The following is a 27,948-nucleotide window of genomic DNA, read 5'->3' as shown; positions in this document are numbered from 1 at the left end:
ATGAAAAAAAGAAAATAATAATATTTTACAAATGGCGAAGAAAACAACTAACTCAATCACTCAAAATAACGATCCTCCAACTTCAAAATCAAACATACACCATCATCAAGCTACCATTCTTAACAAACCTCCTCTATCCTCTTTTAGTCTTCCCTTTCAAATTCATCCTACAAACTTTACCTACACACTAGGAAATCCTAATAATTTGGCCTGGTTAAATGTAAAAGCAGTAGCCAGAGGATACGCATTTAGTAAAGCGTCAACACCCTTTCCAATGGAATTTTCAGTTGCCGATACCGTTCCATCTGAAAGTGTAACGTTATCATTTCTGGCGGCAGGTCCAAGATCATTATCAAGGTAGCTAGAGACTTGGGAGAGGATGGCCGAGGAGCGGGTAGTTAGGAGGCTCGTGAGGTAGGTTCGGTAGGTTCGGTAGGTTCGGTAGGTTGATGCCCACTGAGAAAGAGGAGTGTTAGCTTTTCTCTTGAAGTTGAAAGGAGAAATCATGAGATACTATTGGTGGAGTAATCGATTATGGACTTTCTTAATGTCCTCGTATCAATCAAAGACAGGGCATATGATACAATGGTGTGCAGAGAGATAGTAGGTAGTACTTACGTCTGCTTTGATACCATTCGTGGTGGTACTATTGGTAGCTCCAATACCCGCATCAGCACCAATAACCGCATCGATAGCAAGTAGTGCCTTGTAAATACGGAGATTGGTGCTTCGAAAAAGATTCGCAATGGCATCATCGTTGGTTATGGCCATTGCCACGGCTAATTCGGAAATATATGCTAACTTCTCATCGTTGCTGGTATAACTTTGTTGCAATTCACCTGTGAAAGCTTGTGCTTTGACGGTGCTTATCTTCCCGTTTGTTAGTTGTATATCTTATGATCTTTGGGGCAGAAAATACCTTTTGATCTATTCCAGCATAGTCGGGATTGGTATCACTAGGAAGTGCACTATATTTATATTAGAAATCCGTGGATATTTGAGGAGGTCATCTGTAGACTTACTTCCAAATCGTCTGTAGCCTAGATTTTCCTGCATTGACAGTATCTGGCTGATCAAAAATAGCCTTGAAAGCTGCACAGTTGCTGTTGTTAACTCTACTTGCGAAGAAGCCTTGTAGAATTGTTGATTCATCTATATATAATGACATTAGTCTGGTGCTCTCATACTACTTTTAAAATAGAGACTCGATACTTACAAATACTATCTACGCCAACGGCTAAAGATTTGTTAGTCAAAAGTTACAGCATGCCAGTCCACTATTTGTAAGAGCTGACTATCCGTTCGAGATAGAGACTTACTAGGAGCATTCGCTTTCCAATCAATTCCTGATCCAGCCTTTGTATACCCAACCGCATTTGAATTTATCAATTGAGAAGCAAGCGCTGCATCGGTAACTTTTGTAAAGCCAAGTGCGGGACAGGTCGTTGCGTTCACGGGAGTATCTTGCAAAATATACCAGTATTCTGTTTGAGTACCTGCTTTGCTGACTAGAGTAGATGCATCTTCATATATTAGGTTAGTTAAATTACAATTTTTGGATTATTCGTGGTTTTCACGAGTTGTATACAAACCAGGAATAGAAGGAACATCCACCGAGCCAAAAACACACGAAGTGGCAGCGTCAAACGAAGTAAATGATCCGGTGACTCGTTTGGATATCTTTGAGTGTAGATTGGTAGTAGATATACGACCAGCAATCGATTGTGGCAGTTTGCGAGATTGCAAAGTAGTATCGTTGGAGAGAGAAGGCGAGATATCGCCAGAACCAGAGTATTGATAACATGTAGAGCAATTTCCTCCTGTGGTGGCTGTACAAGCGGCAGATGAAATGATTGATGTGGATGAGGGAGATGAGGTTGAGGAGGGAATGGCAGTTTCGGTTGGATTACTTTCTGGAGTTTCGGGCTGGGATGTTTCGATGGGATTGGGTGATTCGGTTTGTTCGGAGGTTTCCACTGGTTCGGATGGCTCAGATGGAGATGGAGATGGGGATGGAGTAATTTGAGGCTCTACGGATGAGGGAAGAGATCCTGTGGAAATGGCCTGCGAAGTGAATTCGGTTTCTGAAGTTGATGGATTAAGATCGGGGGTGGAGAGGCTGGAAGGAGCAGGTGTAATTTCGAGTTGGGTGGAAGATGTTAGGGAGCTGGTTGAAAGGGTTTGAGGGATTGCTTCGGAGATGGGAGATGAAGGAGTAGCTTCGGAAGATGATGGGTTGGAGGGGGAAGGTGTGATTTCAGGTTTGGTGGAAGATGTGAGGGATCCGGTGGAAGTACTTTTAGGGATCGCCTCGGAGATAATACTTGAAGAGATGGATCTGGAAACCGAAGATTCCGAGGAAGGCGGTGTGATTTCGGGCTGGATGGAAGATGTGAGGGATCCGGTAGAGATTATTTGAGATGTGGGGGTGGAGGAAGAAGGGGAAGGAATAATTTCTGATTGTCCGGAAGATATATGAGTTTTGGGAGAGGTTGCTTGCGAAGTTGATTCGGGGACTGAAGTAGATGGGACGAATCCAGAAGCAACACTCGAAGTAGATGAAGAAGGTGTGATTTCGGGGATTGAAGAAGACGCTAATGATTGACTTGAAATTCTGGAGGTGGTTATTGGTGAGGGAATTGTATTACTCTCGATAGTACTACTAGAATGTGCAGCGGAATTAGTTGATTCGCCAAAAACCAAAGAGGTAGTGACTGAAGAACTGGAAATTGTGGGTCCGGGTGTGATTTCGGGGATTGAATTGGAAGAGAGGGAAGAAATGGAAGATGTTTTTGTGGAGGTGGTGGTGGAGGAGGAGGAGGAGGAATGGATATCTGCACTGCTTGGGAAATCTGAGATCGTTGCGGGGTTGTTTCGCTGGACTCGGGGGATATGCTTGATTTGGTTGCGGGGAGGGATTCTGGAGGTGAGGAGGGAGTCGGTTTGAGGGTATTGGATGTGGAAGGAAGGGATGTGGAAGTGGGGATTTTTGTTCCGCTTGAGAGGGAACTGGTGGATGAGAGATTAGAAGTATGGATACTGCTGCTAGATGAATGATCGGTTTGTGATGTACTTTTCTGCGAGGAAGTTTCCAGTGAAACGGATTTTGTGGGGGTGGATTGTGAAGACGTGCTAGTTAGCTCGGGGATGTGGGAAGATACCTCCAGGCTTGAAGTGGAGAGTTGAGTGGTTGAGAGGGAAGATGGGATGGTACTTGGAGATGGTTTGGTTGAGGTGGAAGCGTCGGGTGTGATGGCGGAAGAACCTTTGGTTGAGGAGATGGAAGTAGTGCTAGTGCTAGTACCACTTTTCTTTGTTGAAGTTTGACTTGAGGAGAGACTGCTGGGGGAAGAAATCTTCGAGGAGATGATACTAGAAGTTGTGGACTTTGAAGTTGGAGGTAGGAGTTCTGTGGATTGCGAAATGGTGGCTACCGAAGTTGTTTTGGGAGTTGCAGGGGATGGACTCGTGTTCAAAGTCGATGATTGGGATGTTATTGAGGTGGTTACTTGAGATTTTGAAGTCGTGGTTATGGAAGTTGTCTTGGGGGTTTGGGAAGATAGACTGGTTAGGCTGGTCATGGAAGAGCTTTTTGTTGAGAGACTACTGGAATCGGTAGATTTTGAAGTAGTGGCTGAAGATGTTGTTTTGGGAGTCTCAGAAGCTACACTTGTCTTGATGGTAGATGTGGATGTGGAGGATTTCGAAGAAGTGGGAATTGTCTGTGTAGTTTTGGAACTAGTGGAAGTTGCTATCGTTTTCGGAGTTTCTAAAGATAAACTCGTCTTGGTAGTCGATGATTTAGATGTAGTAGGGGTAGTTTGTGTGGTCTTCGGACTCGTAGTCACAGAAGTCGGAGTTGGCTTTGGAGTAGTTGCTGTGGTTTTTGGACTAGTGGTTGCTTGTGCTACAGATGTTTTGGTTCGAGTTGTTTTGGGAGTTGATTTCGTTGTGACTTTAGGAGGCTTCGGTTTGGCGGCATCCTCCACTGCTCGGTTCTTTAGATTTATGGAGACAATGGGTGCTTGAGGATACAAGTCGTTGCTGATGGTGTATGTTTCTCCATTTTCAAATGTTGAGCTTCCTCCATAAGTTCCTGGATCGGAAGGCTCAATGCACTGGGATATGATATCAAGGAGTGCTTCCGTACAATGCTCCAAGGTTGAACTGGAGGTATCACTGCGCTCAAAAGAGATCTACCTCAATTAGTATGTCGAATTGAATCTTTCTTAGGTGTCTTACCTGGAAGTCTGAGAAGTTAACACTCCCTGAAGTCTTCCCTGATACATCCACCGAACAAAACAGGGAGATCTGATCTTCAGAATTGAGGAATGCAGCTAATTCCTCTCCAGAGGGATCCCCAAAAGCTCGAGTTTGGTCATTGCAGACTGCAGCAAAAGAAGTCGATATACAAGAAATAATGAAAGCGGTTCTGAGAACCAAATTGAGAGGAGACATGGTAAAGACTGAATGTGATATTGACACCAGAAAGGAATGACTGGGAATACCAATGAAAGAAATTTCGAGAAAAGAAATCTAAGAAAAGAATGAGAATGATTTACGAAATGGAATGACAGGTATTATCACATCTCTATATATGCGATACCTGAGAGTGTGAGTTTTTGGATACCCCTTAGATAGACGATATGATTTTCCATTGCCGAAATGATGCTCCAGAATCTAACGGGATGGATGAGAAGAGGAATCATTGAGAATCCTACGACACGACGTGAGTATTATACTTCTGAGGCACAGTTTGTGAATGTTACTGACAGAGAGTTATACAGTTCCGATCATAGTAATGAGATCCAGGCAATCGCTAACTAGAGGAGAAATTCAAGAAGGAATCTCCCAAAGATTATCGTTTCTTACTTGAATATACTTACTGTATCAAAGTGCCAACGGATTCTCAGTTTTGGGAAGTGAAGATATTCAGAAACCATAGTATGTATGATCGTTCTATCCATGCTGGAACGTGTATCCCATACCAGCAAGGCTGAACCTGGCCACGATACGGAAATTTCCCTTCACCAATGTTACATGACTCGAAGGAATGTACGATGCAATCCTTTTACCGAATGTACGGACCCGTTTTCTATATAGAGAACTTTTCGGAACTTAATGTTGATTATATTGTAAATTTGCTCCGAGTTTTTACTTGATGATCTGGTGGGTAGGCTGCCAATTAATAGCTTTTGATTCGTGGACCCAGTTGGAACTTTGATGGCTTTCCAAAGGTTGAGTGTATAGAGAATTCAAATGTTTGAATTATTGCAAACATCCAAAACCATAAATCATCTCTCATAAATCAAAAGCTTCAGTTTACCTAATTCTATCCAAAAAACGAATATAATTACTCACTAAACCACCTCTCAGCACTCCTTTTTCTTCGCGGTATCCCACATGCAGTTTCAGGATGTTGGTTCACACGGCTGTACATACCCGTATAATACATCATGATGAAAATAGATCAAGGGGGGGTTCTTTAGATGAATAATGTAAGCTCGCTTGAGATAGGCTGTGTACCCCGTATATGAAGCACCAATCAGAGATGTTTGGATGACGACTTCCAAGTTTGCGAAATTAAACGTTTGATCACGACAACGACCAACTGTTGGTGACTATAAACAGAATTGAGATTTTTGGGTTGTTTTCTGGGGGCGATTTTAGATGTGCTTTTCCCGTCTGTGGTGTGGTGTGGGATTTTGTGGGGTCTGGCTGGTTCTGATTTGCGGTTCTTCTTGATCGTTTTCTTCGTGTTGGTGAGATGAAGAAATTGTCTGCAGAATACTAGATTTCCTGGAGAGGGAAGTTTGGCAAAGTAAGGTCGGTTCAATTGATCCTTTTTATTTGCTACCACTTGGTGTCTATTGCCGATTCCGAATTATTGCAAAAGTGAGTGATGGGTGCTCCTACACCCGCCCCCCCTCATGAGATGGAATCGTTTTCAAGGACTTAATTTGCCTCTAGAGTGTAGCGAGAAAGTCTCCTACTATTAATATTAGATCGAGAAAACGTAAAGATACCGGTCTCATCCGGAATCATTTAATTCGACATTACTCACAGGAGAAGGAGTAGATGTCCTTAGGAACAAAACGGTTTCTATGGAATGCAACGATGTAAACTTCCAATCCTGTGTGCGGCGAAGATCATCTTCCCCGTTCATGCAACTGTTTTTCTCTGCTGCCTTTTGCGGTTGGCTTCATGTTGTGAGTTCTGAATTGGAATACTGCGATTCTCCAAAGAATATACGACCCTCAATCTCCCTTGGACATAAATTTTACCTTCAAGTCGTTGATCTTAGATACTATTCAAAAATCAATAAACAAGATACAAGGTTAAACTTTCACAAATAGCAGAGCCGTCTCATAGCATACGACATGGAGCTACCTCCCACTGACCCCATTGCGTAAGAATTGAGGGGCATATCCCAAGAGGTTATTGCGCAACAGTTGGCCAGCAAATCGATCGGCTCTTTTTCTCAAATTCCTCTCCTATTATTCAACAGAAAACTTTCGGAATGTTTCTCAATGTGGCTTTGATATAAATGCGAGAGTTGGTAAGACGTTCTTCATCATGACTTCCTCCATGGCGTTCCCTTACACAACTTCATACTCGCCGAACTCACAAACATTTGTTTCCAGAACTTTTAGTAACCTATCTACCCACTTTTCCACACCAGATATATGATCAGATATCTGGTGTGTGTGTATGTTGTTTCAAGATCTTATAAACGAACGCAAATGTAGAAATGGTTACGAATCGATATAAATTTCTGATTGGTTATCCGTGAATGTATTGTGGAGAAAGTTGATATGGGGCTCAATTATCAGTCTTTCAAAGTTTGAGGTTGGATGAGCTAATTATAGAAATATCAAAGCCATCAGAATTTACTTTGATGTTGAAGAAGATCAAAAAAAAATGTTAAGCGATTTCTTCGATTGGTAACTACCTAGGTATTGGCAATCATGTATCAATGTTTGCTACAACAGAGGCTTGGGTAAGATCCATGTCACTTTCCCATAGCTATTCCAGCATTTGGCTCACGATGATCAATATATTTGGACAAATGGTCTTGTTTCATGTTTCTTCAACATGGTGGTCGGAACACACATCCACGTCCTTGGATAATCAAGAAGCGTTGTCTTATCTGCTTATCTGTACCGATATGCTTGAAGCCATTACCATGGAACCGATAGATAATCTTCAACCTGATCTATAGCATCATCGTCTATACTTTGTAAGGTTGAGATTGTATCGAACTACTAAGTACAAGCATTAGTCTTGTTGGGATGTAACCTCACAGCACTAACAAAGACTCTTCAGAACCAAACTGGATTCCGAGATGTGTGAAATACATGATCTTCGCTCTTCGGTCTTTCGGAAAACAAGAGGCTATAATTTAATTGAATTTTCTACACGACAATACGAAATCTTAATATGTTCCCTGTAGCGATCGATAAGGCGTTCGTTTATCGACGCTCGACTATCGTTACACATCCTCGAGACCTCCAAGCTAATTTTTGATAGCTTTTTTTCCTTTCCATTTCTTACTAAACATACATTAGGTGCGACTAGTTAGGACCACGTAGACACTCGGTGATATGAGCTTTAATGTTACGAAACAACATACCAAAATACCAGACAACGAACCAAGCAGACTCATGAAAGATATCCCCATCTCGTTTTGGGTAAGAGATTCTGAGTCAACCATTTCATCCACTGGCATATACTTTGCTTTTTGACAGGAAATGGGTTAGAGAAAGTCTAATAGAAAAAAACACATACCTACGTCTCGTATCTAGATATGCCGTCGTTATCCAGTCCATACATGTTCTCTATCACACTCGAGCTAAAGTTGGAATTATTGGTTGTCTCACGATGCCTATCCAACAATTGGTAAAGTTACTCTCGTACCTAAATATACAGATATGAGATCAGAGATTGAAGCATGCAGTTTCGAAAATGTTCAAGAGCGCAGAGCCCTGTGCGACACGCTTTGCATCATTAAGCTTTTTGACGGTCCACGGGGTAAAATTTTGATTGCGCTTGTACTCCGTACAGATTGACTTTGTGATAGCTCGACATCTGTTTGTTGTCAATCTGTAGATAATCGCAAACGCACGCAAGTTCTGAAAGCATCGATGGATAAGAATGACAAGTAGGCATACTACTAATCGACTAAATTCAGCCCTGCACGCGACGTCGTGAAGAAATCTGCCAGCCCCCAAAAGTCTGACACGAATGTGGGGGGTACAGCCAACATCTACAACGATGCATCACAATTTTCCTCGTTCTACATAAGCTGAAAGGACGAGACAGGACAAACTTCAAACAAGCAATGTATTTATGTATGCAGCATTGGGCCAAGCTATACGAAGGTCGGCACGCAAAAGGGGCACTAGGGGTTTAGCGGATCATCTCTAGTATCCGTGCTTCGGAACATAGCGCGTCGAGGATGTTTCAGCAACGGAAACAATCGTCCCTTGTTACGTGATCGACATGGAGCTGGAAAGCATGTTTTGGGTGTTGTTGTGCAAGGCTCGAGAGAGGTTTGGTCGTTCTCGTCAGATGAAATGTAGGTATATGGGAGGAAAATGACTAGTTTGTCTTAGTGTGGATGGATCTGTTGGTGTTGGAGAAACTAGTGTAGTACTACTGGATTCGTATTTCTTTTTTTCTTTTGGGTTTCTTTTTCTCGTTTCCCAGGAGCTGGATGGGCAGGCTGCAATTTTTGTTTAATATCAAGTCTCCCATCTCTCTTTTTTCTACACTCCAGAATTCTATAGTCGATCGTTTCGTCATAGGCAAGCATGGCATACTCATTGTTGCTGCTTGGGTTTTCTGCTGCGATTTTTATATGTTATGTATCTTATGAGCGTCTGTTCAAGAAAGTCAAGATACCTGATGGCGCCAAAACATTGCCGGGTCCAAAAGGTAAGAGAATATGTATGATACCTCAATGATGAATCCTCACTGATGTTTTGTTACAGGATACCCAATCATTGGATCAGTTCCTGATCTCGACCCGAAGAATCCATGGATGAAAATGGTGGATTGGAGTAAGGAATATGGAACCATGTACCAAGTGAATCTGAACGGTGATACTACCGTCTGGATTACCTCTCATAAAATTTGCGAAGACCTGTTTGTCAAGAGAGGAGCCATCTATTCGGATAGACCATTCCTTGCAGCTATCGGAGATGATTGCAGATACACAAATCGATACATTCCCCTCGTCACCAATGGCGGTATGTCTCCCAGTATCTGAAATTTCCTCCCACAATACTAATATCCATCCAGATGACATGAGGCGCATCAAAACTTGGATGAAGGCTACCATGTCCAGCATGCCCCCCGATCGTCTCAAGGGCCTTTCTCAAAAAGGCGCCGCAACATTCGTCACTCGTCTCATCGCCCAACCACACCTCTTCAAACAATTCTGCGAAGAATGCACCGCTCAAATCTCATCGCAAATGGCCTGGAATGATCGCCGTCTCTCCACCGCCAAAGAAACCATCATGCGTGCTAACCAACTCCTCCGCCGTATCTCAGCCGATGGTGATATCCAAAATAAGCTTCCATTCCTCCGCAATATTCCAGACTGGGTTCCCGATTTCCTCCAACCATGGAAAGTAGCAGAACGAGTACGTTATCAACGGGAGAGAAACTTTTGGTTTGGAGAGAAAGAGGAAGTCAGAAAGTCACTTTTAAATGAGAAACCGGATCCATCCTGGATGGCGCGACATCTCAGCATGCCTACTACACCTAAATTTGAAGAAGATAATACCTATTCGATCGGCATGTTGGCGTTGATCGGAAGTATTCTTACGTCGTCACCTATTCAAAGTTTCTTCCACGCTATGATTGTTAGTCCAGAGTGGCAGGCCAAGGGACAAGAAGAGGTCGATAGAGTGTGTGGGGACCGACCACCTTCTGTTGATGATATCCAGCAATTGCCTGTAGTGAGAGCGATCATTAGAGAAATTTTCAGGTGGAGAAGTCCTGCTCCTGCCGGTATGTGTAATTTTTATCTTTCCTCCCCTTCTTTTTTTCTAGCAATTTACTTTTCCGGTTTCGAACCTATCCCCAAAATGACTTGATGAACTGACAAAATTTATCAGGCGTTCCTCACGTACTCTCCCAAGACGATGTATACGATGGCTATTTCCTCGCCAAAGGCACCACCTGTTTCGCACTCGAATGGGGTCTCTGCCGTGATCCAGTCCTCTACCCCGATCCTGAAAACTTCCGTCCCGAGCGCTGGCTATCCCCCGAATTTCCCACATACAGAGAACCGCTTACCCATTTCCCATCCATCAAAGCCAACCACGGATTTGGTTGGGGAAGACGCGCTTGTATTGGACAGGATCATGTCGAGATGGTGTTACTTACTGTTATCGCGACGATCTTGTGGAGTGTGAGTATTAGGAAGCAGAAGAATGAGAAGGGTGAGGATATTGAAGTGCCTTGGTATGATTACACCGCGTATGTGATTGTCAGGCCGGAGTGGTTTCCTTTTGATTTGGTGGAGCGCAAGGGCGGAGTGGATAGATCTGCTTTGTTGAGGGAAAGAGCGGATATAGAGATGGTTAGTGGAGAGGATGGAGTTCTTAATGGAAGGGCGGTGGGGTATGAGAAGAGGGAGATTTCTTTAATATAGATTTTGGGTGTATATGGGAAGGAAAAGATGTATCAATCGTGGTCATTATAATTTTGTTATCTTTACCTGCTTACCTTTAGGTTGTTCTCTATGTAGCAAATTACATAAATAATTTAGATCAACTCAGCATTATAATTTGGTTCTTCGCAGATGAAAACTGATTGAAGGATGTTGGGGTGTGTTAAATTTCTATACTCCTCCCTATTGAAGGTAGCCATAATACACACCACGAAATTTGTGAATGCCTAGGTAGGCTCGGGGGTAAATCTTTCGCATAAAATTCAAGATTGAAATTGAAATGACCATTGAAATGATCAAACTCATGGAGACTCGAGAAACCCAGCATATTCACTTCTGCGTATCTCACATCTCAGTTTACCCATCGACGATTAACCTATGACTTTTCATAGCCACTGCAGCTTTACGGAAGATTATCTCAAATACAGCGTCTAATGAACCTTCCAGACTACAGTAACAGGACAATAAAGTATACACTCTTCTCAATCTTCGACATCAAACCAAATCATCGTCACTTTCAATCGAAATGTAAGTCTTTCCGATGTATGATTCAGCCAGACTTGGTGAACCGCTGTCTCGTCCGCGTGGAGATATCCTTAATATTCAGTCACCACTTAGTGACACGAAAACGACGAGTAATGTACTTTACTTTCCTTCGTCATACCTGCCCAAAGCTTCAACAAGTAGTGGATGTACTGCCAAAAAGATCTCAACGAGACGTGGCAATGCAACCAGGGTTGAGAGATAGACATAAAAACACAGCAAAAAAGCGGCAACTAAGACCCTTGACGTTGATCGACCAGATATTTTGATCTCCAGCATCGTCATACTTCCCTTGTCTATCACGATCGTTGCCCTTGAGATTCAAACTCATATCGTAGAATCTCGTCGAGGTTGACGTGCATTTATGTACCCCTCGGACAACTTCAGCATCAATTCTCCCAGTGGTAATTTCTGCCATTGTCGCACTTTTTGCATGACGAGAAGTGCTTTTCATACCGATAATGTGCTTTATGAGAAAAAGCATGCGGTCAAAATAGAACATCTTCTGCTGGCCATGCAAGTGATGGAGATCTCGGGAGATCAATGGTGATCAGTTGGTCGAAACAGGGGTGGAGCAATTTAGCTTTTTTGACAAGCGGGAAGTCGTGATTGACAGCGGATGTTCAGTATCAGAATAGACTGACTCAATTCGAACACCAGAAAATGGAAGATCGATGAGGTAGATAGTTCAAATATAGAAGATGATATAGCGCTGTGAGTCTTCCTGTCATCGTGTTGACTTGTTCTTATAGAATATCTTTCTCGATTGGTCCTAGGTGTCGTATCACTTCAGCTTGGTGTGAATTAGAGAAATATACCTGAGATGGCTGGCTGGGTCATGTGACAGCTGTTGCGTGTCGATAAATTCGCACCCCAAGGATTGCTAGAATGAATCTGACTCGCATCTTTCTCATGGTGTCTAACAGCCTTCTCATACCTCGTCGGAATGCCTTATTGATGCAAAGGTATGGGGTTGAATGTTGAATGTTGTTGTTTGTTAGAGGAGTGGAATTCTGTGCGATTTACCAAGAAAGCGGAAAAGATATTCATACTTCAATTCATCAAGCGCTTGCAGGGTGTCAGTGTCATTTTCCATTACCCTCGTGTCCAATGCCCCATCGAGCTCGAATGCCGAACCTACTTGTCGTATCAAAATGGCATGACGATATAACAAACATCACCAAGAAATCGATGCGAGCGAATCTTGAAGATTTGGCAAGAACTGCCGAGCAAAAATCAAAACACATCTGAAGTAGCTTAAAGGTTAAATCAAAGTGGATCTGAACCTGGAGGAACGCTTCTCTCTACGAATCGCATGGCGAGAAATCATACTGTCCAACCATCCCAACTCTAAAGAGTATATCGTCCGGTTTGCAGTTTGGATTCTGATAATACGAGCATTTGTGTCTTTACTTTATACCCACAAACTCGTCGCAAACACGTCGTTTAAGCAGAATGACTACCGAGGCATAAACTTCATTCCGCTTTCTCAATTGATGAGGCTCGTCGCACAGACAAATGCCAATGAAAACATGGTTTTGATTTCTTCTATTCAGTTGAGATCTGTAGTATCAGACTGTAGACTTGTCGAGCCACACGATCTTGTAAAAGTTTACATATTCAAAGTCGGTGTGAAGATTCTGGTAGAGATTTGCAAAAGATATTTCTATCTTTAGTTCAGTGGAAATCTAAAATATGCAATAACTGATCCTTCTTTCATCAGTACTACACACCGAAGTATTGAAATATCTTTATCGATCGGCGATACAACCTCATTATTCTCAAGTTGATGAATCTTGATGTACACAGCCTTAACGCCCAGATTTCAAACGTTGGAGTCTAAACATCGAAGATTTTAAATGTCAGGCTAGAAGGAACGATTTCCTTATTACCTCGGTGTTAGTGATAATGGGGTTTTGGTTGAGACGAGTTTCATGTTGGAGAAATCCTCCATCTGTCTGTGCCTCCGCCGCTCACACAGATTCATCCCATCCATCTTTCTAGAACGTCACTACCGTCATATTTGCATGAGAAATTTCAACCAATCGCAACCTTTCTTTTCATTCCTGTCAACCGTCATGGGATTGTTTGCGATGTTGATATGTGTTATTGTAGCTGAGGATCTTGGTATGATTGAATATATAAATTCATGTAAGCCCCAATGGATGACCCTTTCTTTTTTAAATTATCCATCCAATACAGCTTACTTTTAATCGCTTTCTTCACTACTTCAAGAAATTAATAATCATTTCGAAAATTCAGTTCATACAACAACGAGACTCCAAAATGAAATTTTCACAGTCTCTATCTCTTTTGCTCCTCCCTCTTACCGCGCTAGCCGCGCCAATTCTCGAGGGCACTGGAAATGTTAAAGCTGCAGCTGGAGCATGCGCACCAATGATGCTTATTTTTGCCCGTGGAACTACGGAAACAGGGACTCTGGGTACCGTGGCAGGACCTCCATTAGTTGCTGCTCTTGGTAAAGCCGTTGGTGCTGGCAATGTGGCAACCCAAGGTGTTCCATACCCCGCCGATATCCCTGGATTTTTGGCAGGAGGTGATGCAGCTGGAAGCAAGATGATGTATGTACCTCCAATGTTTATTAAATTCTAGCCACTAATTCCTATGACAGGGCTCAAATGATCACAACTGCCGTTACAAACTGTCCCGATTCCAAAGTCGTCATGGCAGGTTACTCTCAAGGCGGTCAACTCGTACACAACGCTGCAAAAATGGTTCCCGCAGCCACCATGGCGAAAGTGAGCTCCGCTATCATTTTCGGAGACCCAAGTAAGTAAATCTCTTACTAAATCATTTATAACACTCACTAACATACATATCAGACAACGGAAGTCCAGTCGCAGGCGTATCAGCTGCAAATACAAAAGTTATCTGCCATACCGGTGATAACATTTGCGCCCACGGAGATCTTATTCTGGCACCTCATTTAACTTATGGAATGGATGCCGGTACAGCTGCTGCTTTTGCTAAGACTGCTGCTGGTATGTGATGGGTGGGCTGGGCCGACTTCAATCACCATCTTATTTCATCACGATCTTTTACAAAGTTATTACGATACCCGTGCTAGTGTTCTTTGAGACATTGGATTTGGATTTGGATGACGACCAATTGTTGCATTGATTGCACATCTTATTTATATTTGTTCTAATTATTTACATGGTGGAGGAGGCTATTTGGTCAGGAATTATTTTTTTGTTATATCATTTATTTGTAACATTCTTCTCCTTTAATTGTCGCTCCGTTGACAGATGCAAAGTGAAGAGTCTCTTGATTTTAGATTTATATCACTAATGTTGCATTTTATTATGCAAGGGTTTAATGGATGCTCAAGATGGAGATAGAGATTGATAGAGAACTGATAAACAAGATGCTTGAATAAAATTGATATAAAATCTCATCATATACGTATAACAGTAGATGAAAGAACTGGTGCTATTTTGTAGCAAGACCTACATTTGCAACCATTCTCAACGCGATGTTTCCTAAAGGAAGCTTAGAGTAGTATGGCCCAGCCTCTATATCCTCCACCAAAATATCAACCGCTTTATCCCAATTCTCTTCATCCTCCAGATCCCATCCTCCAGATCCCATCCATCAGCTCGCGCACGCAAAAAGCTCCAAGTAGCAGACATGAGATGGCGTAAATCCTTCGCTTCAATATAAACATCACAGGTCGTGATCTTGATATCCTCCTCCCTGAGTCCCCCAACAATTTAAAAATTCTTCAATTCATCTTTTCCATACCAATGTGTTGGCATAGCCATAGGGAATGGAACATCAGACCCTCGTGTTTCAAGATGCGCTCTTAAATCGGTTCTCCGTGGGCCATTGCAGCCCATGTAGAAACCATTGCTGTGCCTCCCGGCTTCAAAGTCCAATAGACTTGCTTCGCTGCTAGATCGTGATTGTCATCGAGATGGGAAATGAAGAAGTTGCTGAATGAATGCGTGAAGTGGTTATCAGGGAAGGTGAGTGACTGGGCTGGCTAAACAGTTGCTTCCACGGGCCAGTTTCCTGCAGTGGCAAACTCGCGACAGCCATCAATCATGTATTGATTGCGATCGGTGGCTTGGATTAGGATACTCTCTGGGATGGGATTCCATATCGCTTTTGTGACTTCGCCGGTGCCACAGCCGTTGTCGTGGACTAGGTTGGGGATTTATGAGGTTTCAATATGGATTGTATTTAAACGCGATGATATCACGGGAACTAATATTCTTACTAATGGCATCTGCAGTAATTCGAGGCAGAAGATGAGTTATCGCATGCTTAGCAGCATCGATCGAGGAATCGCCAGTGAGTTCCTTATAGAAGGCGGCGGTATTGGTCATCATTTTCTTAGGGATGAATGGCTCTTTAAGTAGCGCTGTTTGTGTTTCTGACATGATGAGGTTGGGTTGCTGCTGTTGAACTTTTATATCTTTGTGATATTGGGAATGTTGATCGATGTTCAGTTTATTGCAAAGAAATAAAAGGTCATGTAGTTATTGATAATGTTCTTATACTCCGATCTCAATATGAAGTAAGATTGATAAGAAATAAAGCGAACTCATAGGGAAGAAAGAAGACTTGTTAAAGATCACAATGATCAACCAACGACTAACTAATTAATTAATACTGTGAAGCTGCGGCGAAGACACGCCATAGTTATCGAATTACACAGATAAGAGGTTGTTGGATGATAAAGATATTGGATCTTTTCTTGCACTGAAACTGACGGGGGAATAAATTATTATATTTTAGAATGAAATCATTGCACTGAGATCTTTGCGGAAAGGTTCGGGTATAATGTAGAGTCGTTTCCACTGGGTGGGATAAATTGTTGGTTATATGGTAGATTTGTGGTAATATATGAGTATATGAGAACGATTGTATGATATGAATTGCAAAAATCATAAGCCTCAAAAGAGGAGAGTAGAGGAGGGGGGAGGAGGGGTTACAGAAGGTTTCACTTTTACAATTACATTCTCATTTTCTCGCATAAAATGATATAAAGGAGATATTTTGGACTAGATGAAATTATAAAATTATGTAGTAAAACTATATAGTAATACAAGAGTATAAAGGTGATTGAATGATATAAGTTGAGATAATCACATGATTTAAAGACGGTTTTTATAAAGGAGCTCGCTTTTATAACTATGCTCTCAGTATTAGTTCAAGAAATAAGACCTCTAAAACAACATGAGCGCTTACTCGTACATAACAAGTGTATATCCTAATAATTAAGCTAGCTAGTATAGATGTAGGATAGGAATTCTTTTAACATAGATCATAAGCGAAGAGGAAAATAAGAGGAGGGAGAGTTGAACATGAGTTTAAGCAAAAATGAGGTAGAGAAGTATGAAATAAACTAGGGTATAATGTATGATCTAACGTGTTACTCGATCTATTCATACATTATATGCCTATTCAGGCTAACTCTTTTTTCTATTCTCCAAATTGATCAATGAGTACCCGCGAATCTAAACTATTCTAATATATGAATATCCAACCAATCAGATCTGCTTCCTGGCTCCTAGTCTTTAACTCTCAGTTATCCCTTCCATATACAATCATCTTAGTCCTGATTTGTTTATATATAGCGATACAGGCTGCAAGGCTGAATTGGGTGTGAATTTTTATATGACGAAGGGGTTTCGATTCATAAAACGCCTAAAACCATTGCATTATACACATATTTTGACTGATCACATTCTGCCTTTCTGTTATCTAGCTTTTAACTTCCAGTAACCCCTTCCACAAGCAACCATCCTAGGCTTGATTTGTTTACATACGATAAGCTGGCTAAGAGGTTGATTGCCGCGTCTGATATAATCTAAATTTGATTGGCTGTGTAGCTGCTTTCCGACAAGTTTCTCTCCGTCCGGACATCTCCCCAGCTTGTGGTTGTGAAGTGATGATTTCGATAAAAAGAATTATGTCCTTCGGAATCAGTAACTACAATACTTTTGGATATGTATTCTAGCTTTCCTTTATAACAAAGCTTTCAGTAAATTAAAAACAAAGGAAGACTAATCTCAATCCAAACGATAGAATTGAAGAAGATAATCCCTCGTTGGGCTCCAGAAAAATGGATTCTATTATAATAGATTTGACTACCATTATGCCAACCATACCCCCAAGGGCTCTAGAACAGATCTAACCATACATTATTTGCCTGTTCAGACTAGGCCCTTCTTCTCATACCTGTCTTATATCTTAATCTAACAAGATGTCCGTATATACAACGGATGTTATCGTTCACCTCCTCGATAAAAGTGTCTTCAAAAAACTTTCCATTTAGCGAGTTTAGCACCGGTTATTTCTTCCTCCTGAAGATTACTAGACCCCCTAGTCCCCAACCAGCATCAGTCCAACGACTTTAATACAACGATCATCATTTCATACACAAATAATCAATTCTACAAATATCTAACTATCCCATGCAAACACCTCTCATTCACAACCCACCATTTCCAACAATCGCAAGAAAAATGGCAGATATCACATACGCATTTGGAGCTCTTGAAAAGCTACCTTCTAATATTACTAGCTACTCCCCCATCATTACCCGAACCATTGTCAAACTCGTTGTTCCTACTAGTACCGCTATAACCCCCACTATTACCGCCATCATCCCCACCATCACCGCCATCATTACCACCACGATAGTAAAAACCTGTTCCTATAAATCGATCTCTTGTAAATAGGAACCAACAATCCAAACCGAGGAATCGAATTAAGCTTTTCTTGCTCGACCTCTCGACAGTCTTGCCATTCTGGTTATTTTTTTGCTTGTGGGATTAGGTGGTATGATTTTGCTATGGATGATCGTGGCGACTATTAATGAATGTAGACATCATTGGAAGTCTAAAGGGAATACAGTACTAGTCAACTGCTGTCAGCCGAAACCCAATTTCACACTAAAAATCGGCATTTTGCTATATTTTTAAATATAAACATCTCTATAAATAATGATTTGAATTTAATGAAATTTTGTTTTTATAAAGTTTATATAATGATAATTGATATTTTTAATATTTCAAAAATCTAAGAAATTTCTAATATCAAAATTTATAAGATTGAATTAAAATATTAAAAAAGTTGCTTGATTTTCGCTTATTTTACTAGTAAATCTAATCATTTTGAAAATACTCTAACTTTCAATCTATATAATAAAATCAATAAAAATCTAAAAAATAATTAATCTAATTTTTATCAAATTATCCTTAAAAATAAATTAATAAATAATAATAAAAAAGTTATATTATATTAATAATAATAAGAAAATTTATAATCATAAATGATGAATTTTGGTGTGAAAACGTGTTTCGGCTGATAGCAGTTGGCACTTGCTGTAGAAGGAGTAACACACAAAGTGATTGAATGAAAAAAATTAATAGATTTGTGGAATTGGATTTAGGGTTGGGTTTGAAGTGAAGGATCTTTGATTCGAGGGGAAGGGTAACCGATAGGGTTTCTTGATATATAGAGGTATGGAATACATAATTTTTAATCTCAAGTGACGGATTTGAGGGGTTCGTTACTCTATCATTATGACTCTCAAGTCTTGTGATATCAAACTGTGTCGGTCTGAACGGGATGCTGAGTTTCGAGAAAAAGATAGGGAGAACCAATTGGTATTGTTAGTAGCTATTGGAAAAAATACAACACTCCATCATACAGTCATTATTCAAAATGAAATATAAAGAATGAAATAAATAAACCTCAACGAAAAACCACAGATTGAACAGTGAGATAATGACGTTCAAATGATAGTATTTATATCTGACGTATATATTAGGTTAGTTGAATGATCCCCTGTAGTAACATTCCATACCCAATCCAACGTCATCGCTACACACCGTTACCAAAAACGGTCTACCTTCCCTTTCACACACCATCCCCTCATTTCCGATCAGATACTCACCTCCCCAATTAATCCAAACCTATTCTAATTCATTCCAAGCAACCAGTAGGTATACTTGTACACATTTACCGAGCCCCACGATCTCCGACCCCTATATCCGAAACTCCCACCCGGATCCGAACAACGACATGCAACAAAACTTCAATTCCCATCACCAACTATCCATTCCAACATATCTCCTGCCTTTTTCAGAAACTCTCCACTTCATTTAAATAGTAAATCCTGTTCGTGGAATTTGAATTCTAGAATCTTACTCATCCGAGGAGAAATGAGCTTACTCGGGAATTTCTTACGTTATCGGGTTCTCAGCCATCTCGATTCTAGATCAGAACATGGACCTGAGTTTTTCTCCACGGTAAAATCTGGTATGCACAGATATGATATCATGCAGCATTCATTAATTCTTTACATATAGAAAAGTAAACAAATAGGTGAAAGAAGGCTCGAGGAAAAACTCGGAAGTCCGAGACTCCCAAACCTTCGGAGCCGGTGTAGATGTGCAACACAAGATTTTTGGAAAAGGCATGGGAGATAGAGATTGGTTGGGATAGAGATGTAGTTATATTTTCATGGAAATATCTGCGGAGATGCTGGGTTAGTCGTTGGGAATGAGGATGAGTGTGGGTACTGGGATTCTGATTTGAGTCGCGGCCGAAGTTTTTCGGCCGAAAAATTGAAAAATTCGGAGATGGATTGAGATCGAGGGGGAGTTTCAGGGAGGGTGGTGATGGATGGATAGTTGTGAGTATTGGTTATAATGATGCGGTGGAAGATGTGAATTTACTTGTAAGTGTAGATATGAATGGATTTCTTCTTTTGTGGAGAGAAATTTTTTCGCTTCGTTCAATTTGGATTTTACCGGAGAAAGTCCATGTATGTACGGCGCCATATGGTACTTCCTTCTATTCTACCTACTCTCTATCAAGCATTGTTGGATACCTCTCCAATCAACGCGTAGTAAGAATTATGAATATCTGCTGATAAGAATCATCTCAACTTTCCAGATACAAGATGAAACTTTGCATTGATGGCCTTCTAAGATATTTGAATTGATTTCAATAAGACAAGAGTCTTCGATTCAAATGCAAAAGAGAATTTTGATTGTAAATTCAAGATACCAAAATGTTTCCTTCCGGACTCTGTAGCTGAGACCAACTTATAAACATCACCAGATATGTATTGGAAAGCTAGGATCTATCATTGGGATCGAAACGGTCAGGAGCCAATCTCTGAAAAGATGCATCAATCCAACCTGTGTGATTTTCTCCTGCTCCTCCCTCGATAGTTCCAGCTGCACAGCTGCAGCATAGTCCCCCAGTCGACCAACCTTCGTCATCGATGTCGTCACCACAACATTCTGAGCAATCTGCCAGCTAATCAGTACAGCATTCTCAGGAACCTGGTGTCGGGCTGCAATCTCTGCAAGTATGTTGTCGAGAGGCACGGGCCGTGCTTTGGTGATTGGTGTTAACCTGTTGAAACTAGCCACCTCGATTCCATGCTCCCGCATCTTAGAGAGACAGTGTAGGCAATAGTATACTATAGTAAAACGGTGGCGCGTATGAAGCTTTTGATATAATAGCTAGTGTATATTAGATAGTTAAAAACTCACTGCTGTAAATATCACTTAAAACGGATATCTACGCAGATATACAGGAAAACTGAAATATAATACTAAAAATCAAAACTAGTTCCAATAAAGCCTAAATAATAAGAATCGAATTTGTGAAAAGAATATTGTAATATCGATATTTATATTCAAATATATCAAAAAGATCAAAATATTCGATAATACTTATGATTTATTATCAATTAATAATATTCTAGTAAATTCAATTGAATATTTAATTTTATATTATTGAAATCTAAGGATAACTTCAAATTCAAATATTTCATTTTATTCTATATCAATCAAAAATCCGTATTCCCATATCCTATCAGTAATATTCAATATTAGAATAATATTGAATATCTTCAGTAATATCGAATTCCATACCACATAAATACATATTTCGGGAAAAAATCGATATGCACCACTATCTAACCCGTATACGGAATACGAGAAATACTATTGCCTACACTGTGGAGAGATAATCGTGTGCGCGCTGCAGATAAGTATAGAATTCCAATTGATTAAGGGCAGGGATGATGGTGGTCACTTTCAGTATTTCCATATGCGGACGCTGGTGATCCGATACTCTAATGGATTTGGCCTTTCCAGTGGATTTTACCTGCTCTATCGACAGCCAGATCTGTTGAAGATCAGAAGACTTTTTAGCGAGATAGGTTGAATGGAGCAAGTATCTACAGAGTTAGTGATTATATACACAATGGAACGTTTGACTCACAAGTCCATGTATTTCGTAGAAACCCCCGAAGACTTTCATGGTTACGAAAATCTCCTCACGCGGTATGCCGCATTCTTTGACAGCAACACCGACCTCTTCCTCTGTTCCGTAAGCATCAGAGGCGTCGATATTACGAAAGCCCCGCTCAATAGCTGCCTTCAGAACGTCGAAAAGATCTCGGTTTAGAGGTTCTTCGGGGTTCTCTTTGTACCACGCAGTACCTGTGCCAAATCCTATCTTAATTTGTTAGTATTCTACTCTATGCAGAGAATGGTATAGAATCGCTCACCAGCGGAATAGAGTTACCATCCTTGAGGGGAGTGAGGGGAATTTCATTTTTGAAGAACTCGGTGCTTTTAATTCCCAACTTTCTAGAAACCTCAAATCAGGAGAGAATTCTCGAAATGATAGTAGAGCTGGTATCAGAATCGAGAGGGTCGTGAAGGCCGGGAGATTTGTGAGGAAAAAGTGCTGATATATAACCAGATCCAAATCTACCATAATTCACCATTCCATACAATTTGGGTAAATACCTAGGTATCCATGGATCATCACATCCCCTCCATTCACTTTTACTCGCTCTTCAATTTGTACCGCTCTTTCCGTGCTAGTGCTTCCAACAGCTCGAACTACCTAAGATATACATAATATTTGAATTGTTATTTTGGTATACATAGAGAGAGAAAACCAGGTTTTATGTGCAGGGTTGTTCAATGGATATATGATCGATTAGATTTCTCTGTTGTTCCACATCAGCTCAGCCAATCACTCGTTTATCCCAATACTATCCTAAGTCTTGAAAATAGAAGTTTACACTGGCTCTGGTTTGTAAAGTCGCACAAGCGGTGTATTAATGACAAGCAACAGAGCTCGAGGACATGAGGGCAGGAGGCATATGTATGCAGAGATCGTGGGTGGGGTGATGGAGTCAATTGGGTATACCGGTTTGCCCTTTGAGACGTTGATAACCGACACAGCTTACAATTCGTTGGACTGTCATCAAACTTGGTTACAAGCGCAATAAAAAGAGTGTTTGGCCCATTTCATAGTTCCCCGCCCCCAAATCAATCGGAACTCCATATCTTGAGACTATGAATAGATCATCCAGCATCGCCAGGAAATTAACAACCAAATTTGCTTCATTCCAACAAAAGCTAACAAAAGTGATGTTCTTTTTCTATTACCCATCCATATCAATTGCACCCCAATTAAGCATAAGGGCCATTCGCCGAGAAGCTACCTTTCCCGATGCGAAGCCTTCATTTTCTGCCATAGTGTTCTTCCTGTATGATCTTTTGTTTCAAGCAAAAGCTGGACAATATGTGGTGTCTGACCTTTTTCATCTTTGCTTTCAAGCCCAAACCTCTTCTTGATAAATGCCTTGATTAATGGGATTAATTGGACGTCCCTGAGCTCAGCCCCCGACCGTAGACTTGTTCCGCGATTTGTAGCGTGTGTGGCTCTATTGTAATCATCCAAGGACTCAACCATACTATCGTTTCCATAGTTGAGTAATAATTTAGCGATATCGAAATTTCCGATTTCAATTGCAAATGATAATGGAAGTTGACTTTTTTGGATTGAAAGTGAGGATATGGACTGGCCAGATCTATCGCTTTCTTGTGATAACATACCGGAGCTACTCACGCTTTGTGCTTTATATTTAGCACCTCTCTGAAGAAGCAAGTCAACAATATTGATTTTGTCATTTTCAATAGCTAGTAACAATGGTGTTAAGCCGTTCGAGCATATTGCCTCAATGTCTGCGCCTGCATTAAGAACTAACGCGACAATTTTAGCGTCTCCTGTTTGAATAGCTAACGACAATGGTGTTTGCTTATCTGAATCTTTCTTCTCGAAACTACACAGATATGCGTCAAGTAGTATCTTTAAAATGGTGAGCCGGTCTCTTTGAATGGCCCAATGCACCGGAATTCGATCATGAAAGCCTCTCGAGCTGATTTGACACACATCTGTTTCAATAAAGAGCTTGAGGAATCCTTTTTCTGCTCCCGCAAACGCATCCATTAAAATAGCACCTTCTAAACCTTCCAAATTATCTAAAAATTTCGTCAAATTCCAGTTAAGAAATTGATAGAGTGTCGCATCATCTACCAGTTGAGGATACCTTTCAGATAACATGAATGAGACGGCTTCTCGAATGACCTGTTGGGATGACTTGTCGCACTTTGGGTCTAAGATGTTACTCCTATGTGCGTCTGAAGACATACCCAGTAATGCATATATCTTATCTCGATCATCAGTCGCCTCGCTTTCGCGAAACTTTACTAGTAACGTGTGAAGCTTCTGACCTTGCGCCCACCAAGACTCTTTCCGCGAGATTTCAGACATTATATCCAGAACTGATTGACAATGTACGGCAGGTTTTAAAGCAATCAGAGCCGGAAACTGGGAGAAGATCGTAGCGGTGATAGATCTGTTACCACAATGTACTGTTGTTGATTGCCGAGCATTGGCAACTTCTTGCAAGATCCAGATTCTTCGAAACCATGGTCGGTCCAATATCAACCTCATTTGCTCGCGCGAATTCGTCAAGTGTTCATTGTTTTCATCGACCCAGCCATTGGCCTTATATTTCCACTCTGTTGAATGCCAACTTAAACTTGCCTTTCGCAGCCTGGTCATGGCATCCATCACCAGGTTAGTTTCTTCAGTCCCTTGACCTAACCAAACCACGACCTTTTCAGCCTTCTTGTATATATCGCCCATCTGTCTGATTTGATGGATTTTCTCGTGGACATTTTCTTGATTGATACACAAAGCATCAATCCAAAATACTTGATCTCCTTCGTCAGATCTTAAATGCTGAAGTGCCATGTGTAAGTTGATAGTCACTTTGATTCTGGCGCGGTCAATTATAACCTCTTCCACTTTGTCAATGTTACCCCAGGTATAAGACAATGCGAAATATGGGATGATAATATCGGGATCGTCAAACCAAGCACTGATAAAATGGCCTTGAATTTTATCCGCCCAGTCCCCTTTGTGAAGTCGGAGAAGTCGAATAGAAGGTCGACCAAGATTGATCGGTTGGTACCGATATGGATCCATTTGGGAACTGTTTCCGATGTTCTTGGAAAGTTCAAGATGTAGATATTTGTCTCCCCTGATATAGTAAATCTTGATGGTTTTGATGGTTCAAGTCCTGATCGCTTTGGATTTTTGGGAATGTGGCTGGTGGTTGATATTTTCAATGTAAGAATAAGATGGATTGTTCACCAAATCTTTTCAGACATGACTGAGAACATAGTGACCATGAGCAGCCTGTCAGGCCGGTATGGCTTTGAGGCAGTGTCAATAAACATCCATTTATCCCTCCGCCACGCTGAGGTACCTATGAACAGGCTGACAACAAGAGGGGTGGGGGTCTCGGAGGTGTCCAGTGCCATGGTTGGCGGCAAAATTAAGGCGGTGGACCAAAGCAGTAAGAATCAAGAACATTTGGCAGACACCACTGCAAATAAGATTCGCCAGTCTTCGTCGAACACAATATACGTGGTATATGCTGCGCCCAAATTCTTCAGCTGCACCTTTTTTCGGCCTAGACATACAAGGACCAGGTGAGGAATTGTCTCTACGTAGGAGAAAAAACAGGCCGGAATTGACCACTGCGTAATGGTACGTGCACCCTCACCTCATGAACAACTATTCCTTCGACAGCCAGGAAACATGCTGGACAGTGAAATGAATATCTAGAGTGCCCATGGTGTCTGGTAGATTTAAATATCTTATGTAGAGAGTTGAAGAAATTGTGATGTCGTGAATTATCTTCGAAGTTTGGATTGTGGGGGAATAATTCGAGAGTTGAGGTGAAGTCAATAGTAACAAGTGCGCGAGCGTCGAAGCTCGACGCACAGACCCTGATGAACGGAGATGCCAAAATACACGGGTATCTAGGTAGGTACCTGTAGTCTTTTCAATATTCGATATCAAATCGAAGAATTAATATTTTGAGTTTAAATACATGCCAAGGTATTCAATAGCTCCGGACCTACCTATTCACATAGATTTGTATCTTGTTAGAAAAGTATGGTTCATGGGATGCTAGAGCTGGGGAGTCAGCCTAGTCAATCTTTAACCTTTGAATGTTCTCATTTTATGGCCTACAATCCCCATTATACTCTGTTGAGAGACATTTTAAAATGTATCTGTCATGCATTTCGTTTGATGTCGAATTCAGGTTTTTATATTGGGATGTTAATGTCTTCAATGTATGAGTTTGCTCGAGTGGTTAGGATTATACCTCTTTTTCTGTACATGTGAAGACATCAAGTCACCCACAGATACAAATGCAAGAAGAGCCAAAGATTACGCGCAGTCCATCATTTGAAAATCCTAAAGCTGGGCGATGATAAGTATTCAAGTAGAGCAATACTACCAATGCAAATGGGTTGATCTTCATGTTTGGTATTGAACCATTGTATGCATGCTACTTGAGAGTCAGATTAGCTTTTGTCTCGTTATGACATTATTATTTCCTAAGAAGTTTTAGGTTAGTGATCTTTAATATCCATCGATCTAGAAGCCGTTTACGTGTGTGCTTTATTTGGTGCCGCGGAAAGAACAGTGGTTTGAGTGAGAGCGTGTAGCACTAGAAGAACACTTCAACGGAGATGAAATGAACATCTCGCCCCCCTCATAATATGCAACCTCTGAGATCGTGCTTCAATCAGCGCGAGTATAATCCCACTCAAATTTGTTATCTAATCGATTAGTATTAACCTCAGATTCGAATCATCAGCTTACGCATCTAAGAGTGCTAGAAGCAATTTCGTAGTATTCATAGATATCATCATGGCGCGATTGGGCTTTTGGAAATCGATAGACCCAGGACAATGAAGCCACCTCCCTCCGACTAAACACAAAACCCTGCGGCCTTCAGTCCCTTTCGATTCAAGACAAAACCAACAAGCATATTGCGATATAAAGAACCATTCTCACTCATTCTGTCAATATCTCCAAGCCTCGGTCGATTATGCGAAGATCAGTGATAGTCGGGACGTGAATGAATTGGCTATGTAATAATTCAACATGGTTGCATGTAAATCGGACACTCGTCAAGCTCAGGCGAACAACACATTCTTAGATCCTCATATGCTTTGGAATTGCGGTAGGCTTATTATTCTATAACATAATCATTTTCCATGAGTATGCTATCCAATGGACTTTGGAGGATAAACAATAATAATCTTTGCGTATCCAAACGAATTTTTTGCGTAGGCCATGGAGGCTTGAGACGATTGAAGAAGGACTGCTATACTCATCTGTCTCCCGAAAATTAAGAGTATATGGGATGGACAGTTACAGGACAAGAGTAGCTCACAATCTAATCCTACAAACTCAAAAAAATATGCAACCAAACCAAAACAACCGCTCAAGGAAGAACACACCCAAAGCAAGCACGTAGAAAACATACAACAGATAGCAACAGTCCAGTTCAGTCCAGTCCAGTACAAACAATAAACCACACAAAAACATCCAATCTCACAAACCCCAAAAATCCAACCAAACCCAACCCCATATCACCACCCAAAGAACAATACACGCAAAGCGCAGACAACAGCACCACCAATCCAGCACCTAGTATATACACCTCTCTCAAAAAACCCCTCAAACCCTAACATCGCGGTACTACCGCACACTACCCTTAAACACTCGAAAAAGACTCCCATAAAGAATAGAATATACACTATACACTCTACTCTACCACCCAACCATCCACCACTAGTAATCAATCACTAGACATCAAAACCCACTTCGTCAACTAGCTAATCTTCAATAAACTTATAAACTTCAAACCCTTCAATCTTAACCTTATAAGAAATAATAAACTTTCCATCGTCCCTTCCTTTCACTTTTTCATCCTCGATATATATATATACCCCATATCGATGACTCATTCCAAATCAAGACCTGGTGGACTAAGCAGCCATCCCATCCTATCACTCCAAACGAAGAACCCCGCATTCAGCCCTACCTAAGGTTAACTATCTAACAATAGGTATTGAATAAACCCTGGAAAATGTAAAACTGTAATGGGAGGTAGATAGAAAGTATAAGTATAAAGTAAAGTTAAATAATAGTCTAGATCCTTCAAATCTCTACCGTATCTGTAATCACACATACATCCATACACACATACCTATATACCCACCCTCCCCAGTACCTTACCAAACATCCACGTGAAAATCACGTGTCTCATCCTCATCAAGCAATTTCATCCATCCCATCCCATCCCATCCCATCCATCTTTGCAAAGTAGAAACGAAAACAAAACAAACAAAATCACAAGCAGTGCAGTGTAAAATACGAAATGAAAAGGAAAAAGGAAAAAGGAAAAAGGAAAAAGGAAAAAGGAAAAAGGAAAAAAGGAAAAAGGAAAAAGGAAAAAGGAAAAAAGGAAAAATGGTTGAGCCTCACGA

General features: G+C 41.0%; 6 protein-coding genes across 6 annotated transcripts; 2 read left to right on the top strand and 4 right to left on the bottom strand.

The window, feature by feature from the left end:
- Positions 1-180: 180 nt before the first annotated feature.
- Positions 181-4,458, bottom strand: EAF02_000909 (uncharacterized protein; the record flags this gene model as incomplete). Its single annotated transcript, XM_038896957.1, has 9 exons — positions 181-456; positions 619-870; positions 920-968; positions 1,023-1,152; positions 1,217-1,237; positions 1,320-1,523; positions 1,593-2,662; positions 2,716-4,196; positions 4,243-4,458. 9 exons carry the CDS (start codon positions 4,456-4,458, stop codon positions 181-183), a joined length of 3,699 nt encoding a protein of 1,232 aa, XP_038763816.1.
- Positions 4,459-8,179: 3,721 nt separating this feature from the next.
- Positions 8,180-10,798, top strand: EAF02_000908 (uncharacterized protein). Its single transcript, XM_038896956.1, has 4 exons — positions 8,180-8,937; positions 8,994-9,251; positions 9,304-10,017; positions 10,125-10,798. Exons 1-4 carry the CDS (start codon positions 8,814-8,816, stop codon positions 10,661-10,663), a joined length of 1,635 nt encoding a protein of 544 aa, XP_038763815.1. The 5' UTR covers positions 8,180-8,813; the 3' UTR covers positions 10,664-10,798.
- Positions 10,799-13,510: 2,712 nt separating this feature from the next.
- EAF02_000907 (uncharacterized protein) lies at positions 13,511-14,234 on the top strand (the record flags this gene model as incomplete). Its single annotated transcript, XM_038896955.1, has 3 exons — positions 13,511-13,806; positions 13,857-14,014; positions 14,068-14,234. 3 exons carry the CDS (start codon positions 13,511-13,513, stop codon positions 14,232-14,234), a joined length of 621 nt encoding a protein of 206 aa, XP_038763814.1.
- A 996-nt stretch (positions 14,235-15,230) lies between these two features.
- On the bottom strand, positions 15,231-15,630 carry EAF02_000906 (uncharacterized protein; the record flags this gene model as incomplete). The annotated part of the gene is made up of 2 exons (XM_038896954.1): positions 15,231-15,391; positions 15,468-15,630. 2 exons carry the CDS (start codon positions 15,628-15,630, stop codon positions 15,231-15,233), a joined length of 324 nt encoding a protein of 107 aa, XP_038763813.1.
- A 5,801-nt stretch (positions 15,631-21,431) lies between these two features.
- EAF02_000905 (uncharacterized protein) lies at positions 21,432-21,841 on the bottom strand (the record flags this gene model as incomplete). Its single annotated transcript, XM_038896953.1, has 3 exons — positions 21,432-21,461; positions 21,506-21,742; positions 21,812-21,841. The coding sequence occupies 3 exons, from the start codon at positions 21,839-21,841 to the stop codon at positions 21,432-21,434; spliced, it is 297 nt and encodes a 98-aa protein (XP_038763812.1).
- A 900-nt stretch (positions 21,842-22,741) lies between these two features.
- EAF02_000904 (uncharacterized protein) lies at positions 22,742-24,577 on the bottom strand (the record flags this gene model as incomplete). The annotated part of the gene is made up of 1 exon (XM_038896952.1): positions 22,742-24,577. The coding sequence occupies one exon, from the start codon at positions 24,575-24,577 to the stop codon at positions 22,742-22,744; it is 1,836 nt and encodes a 611-aa protein (XP_038763811.1).
- Positions 24,578-27,948: the final 3,371 nt, after the last annotated feature.

Source organism: Botrytis sinoallii (assembly GCF_014898435.1).
Source record: "Botrytis sinoallii strain Bc 23 chromosome Unknown BSIN_001, whole genome shotgun sequence".
Taxonomy (NCBI): Eukaryota; Fungi; Ascomycota; class Leotiomycetes; order Helotiales; family Sclerotiniaceae; genus Botrytis; species Botrytis sinoallii.
The sequence above is the reverse complement of the archived record's forward strand: the minus strand, read 5'-3'. Positions and strand labels throughout refer to the sequence as shown.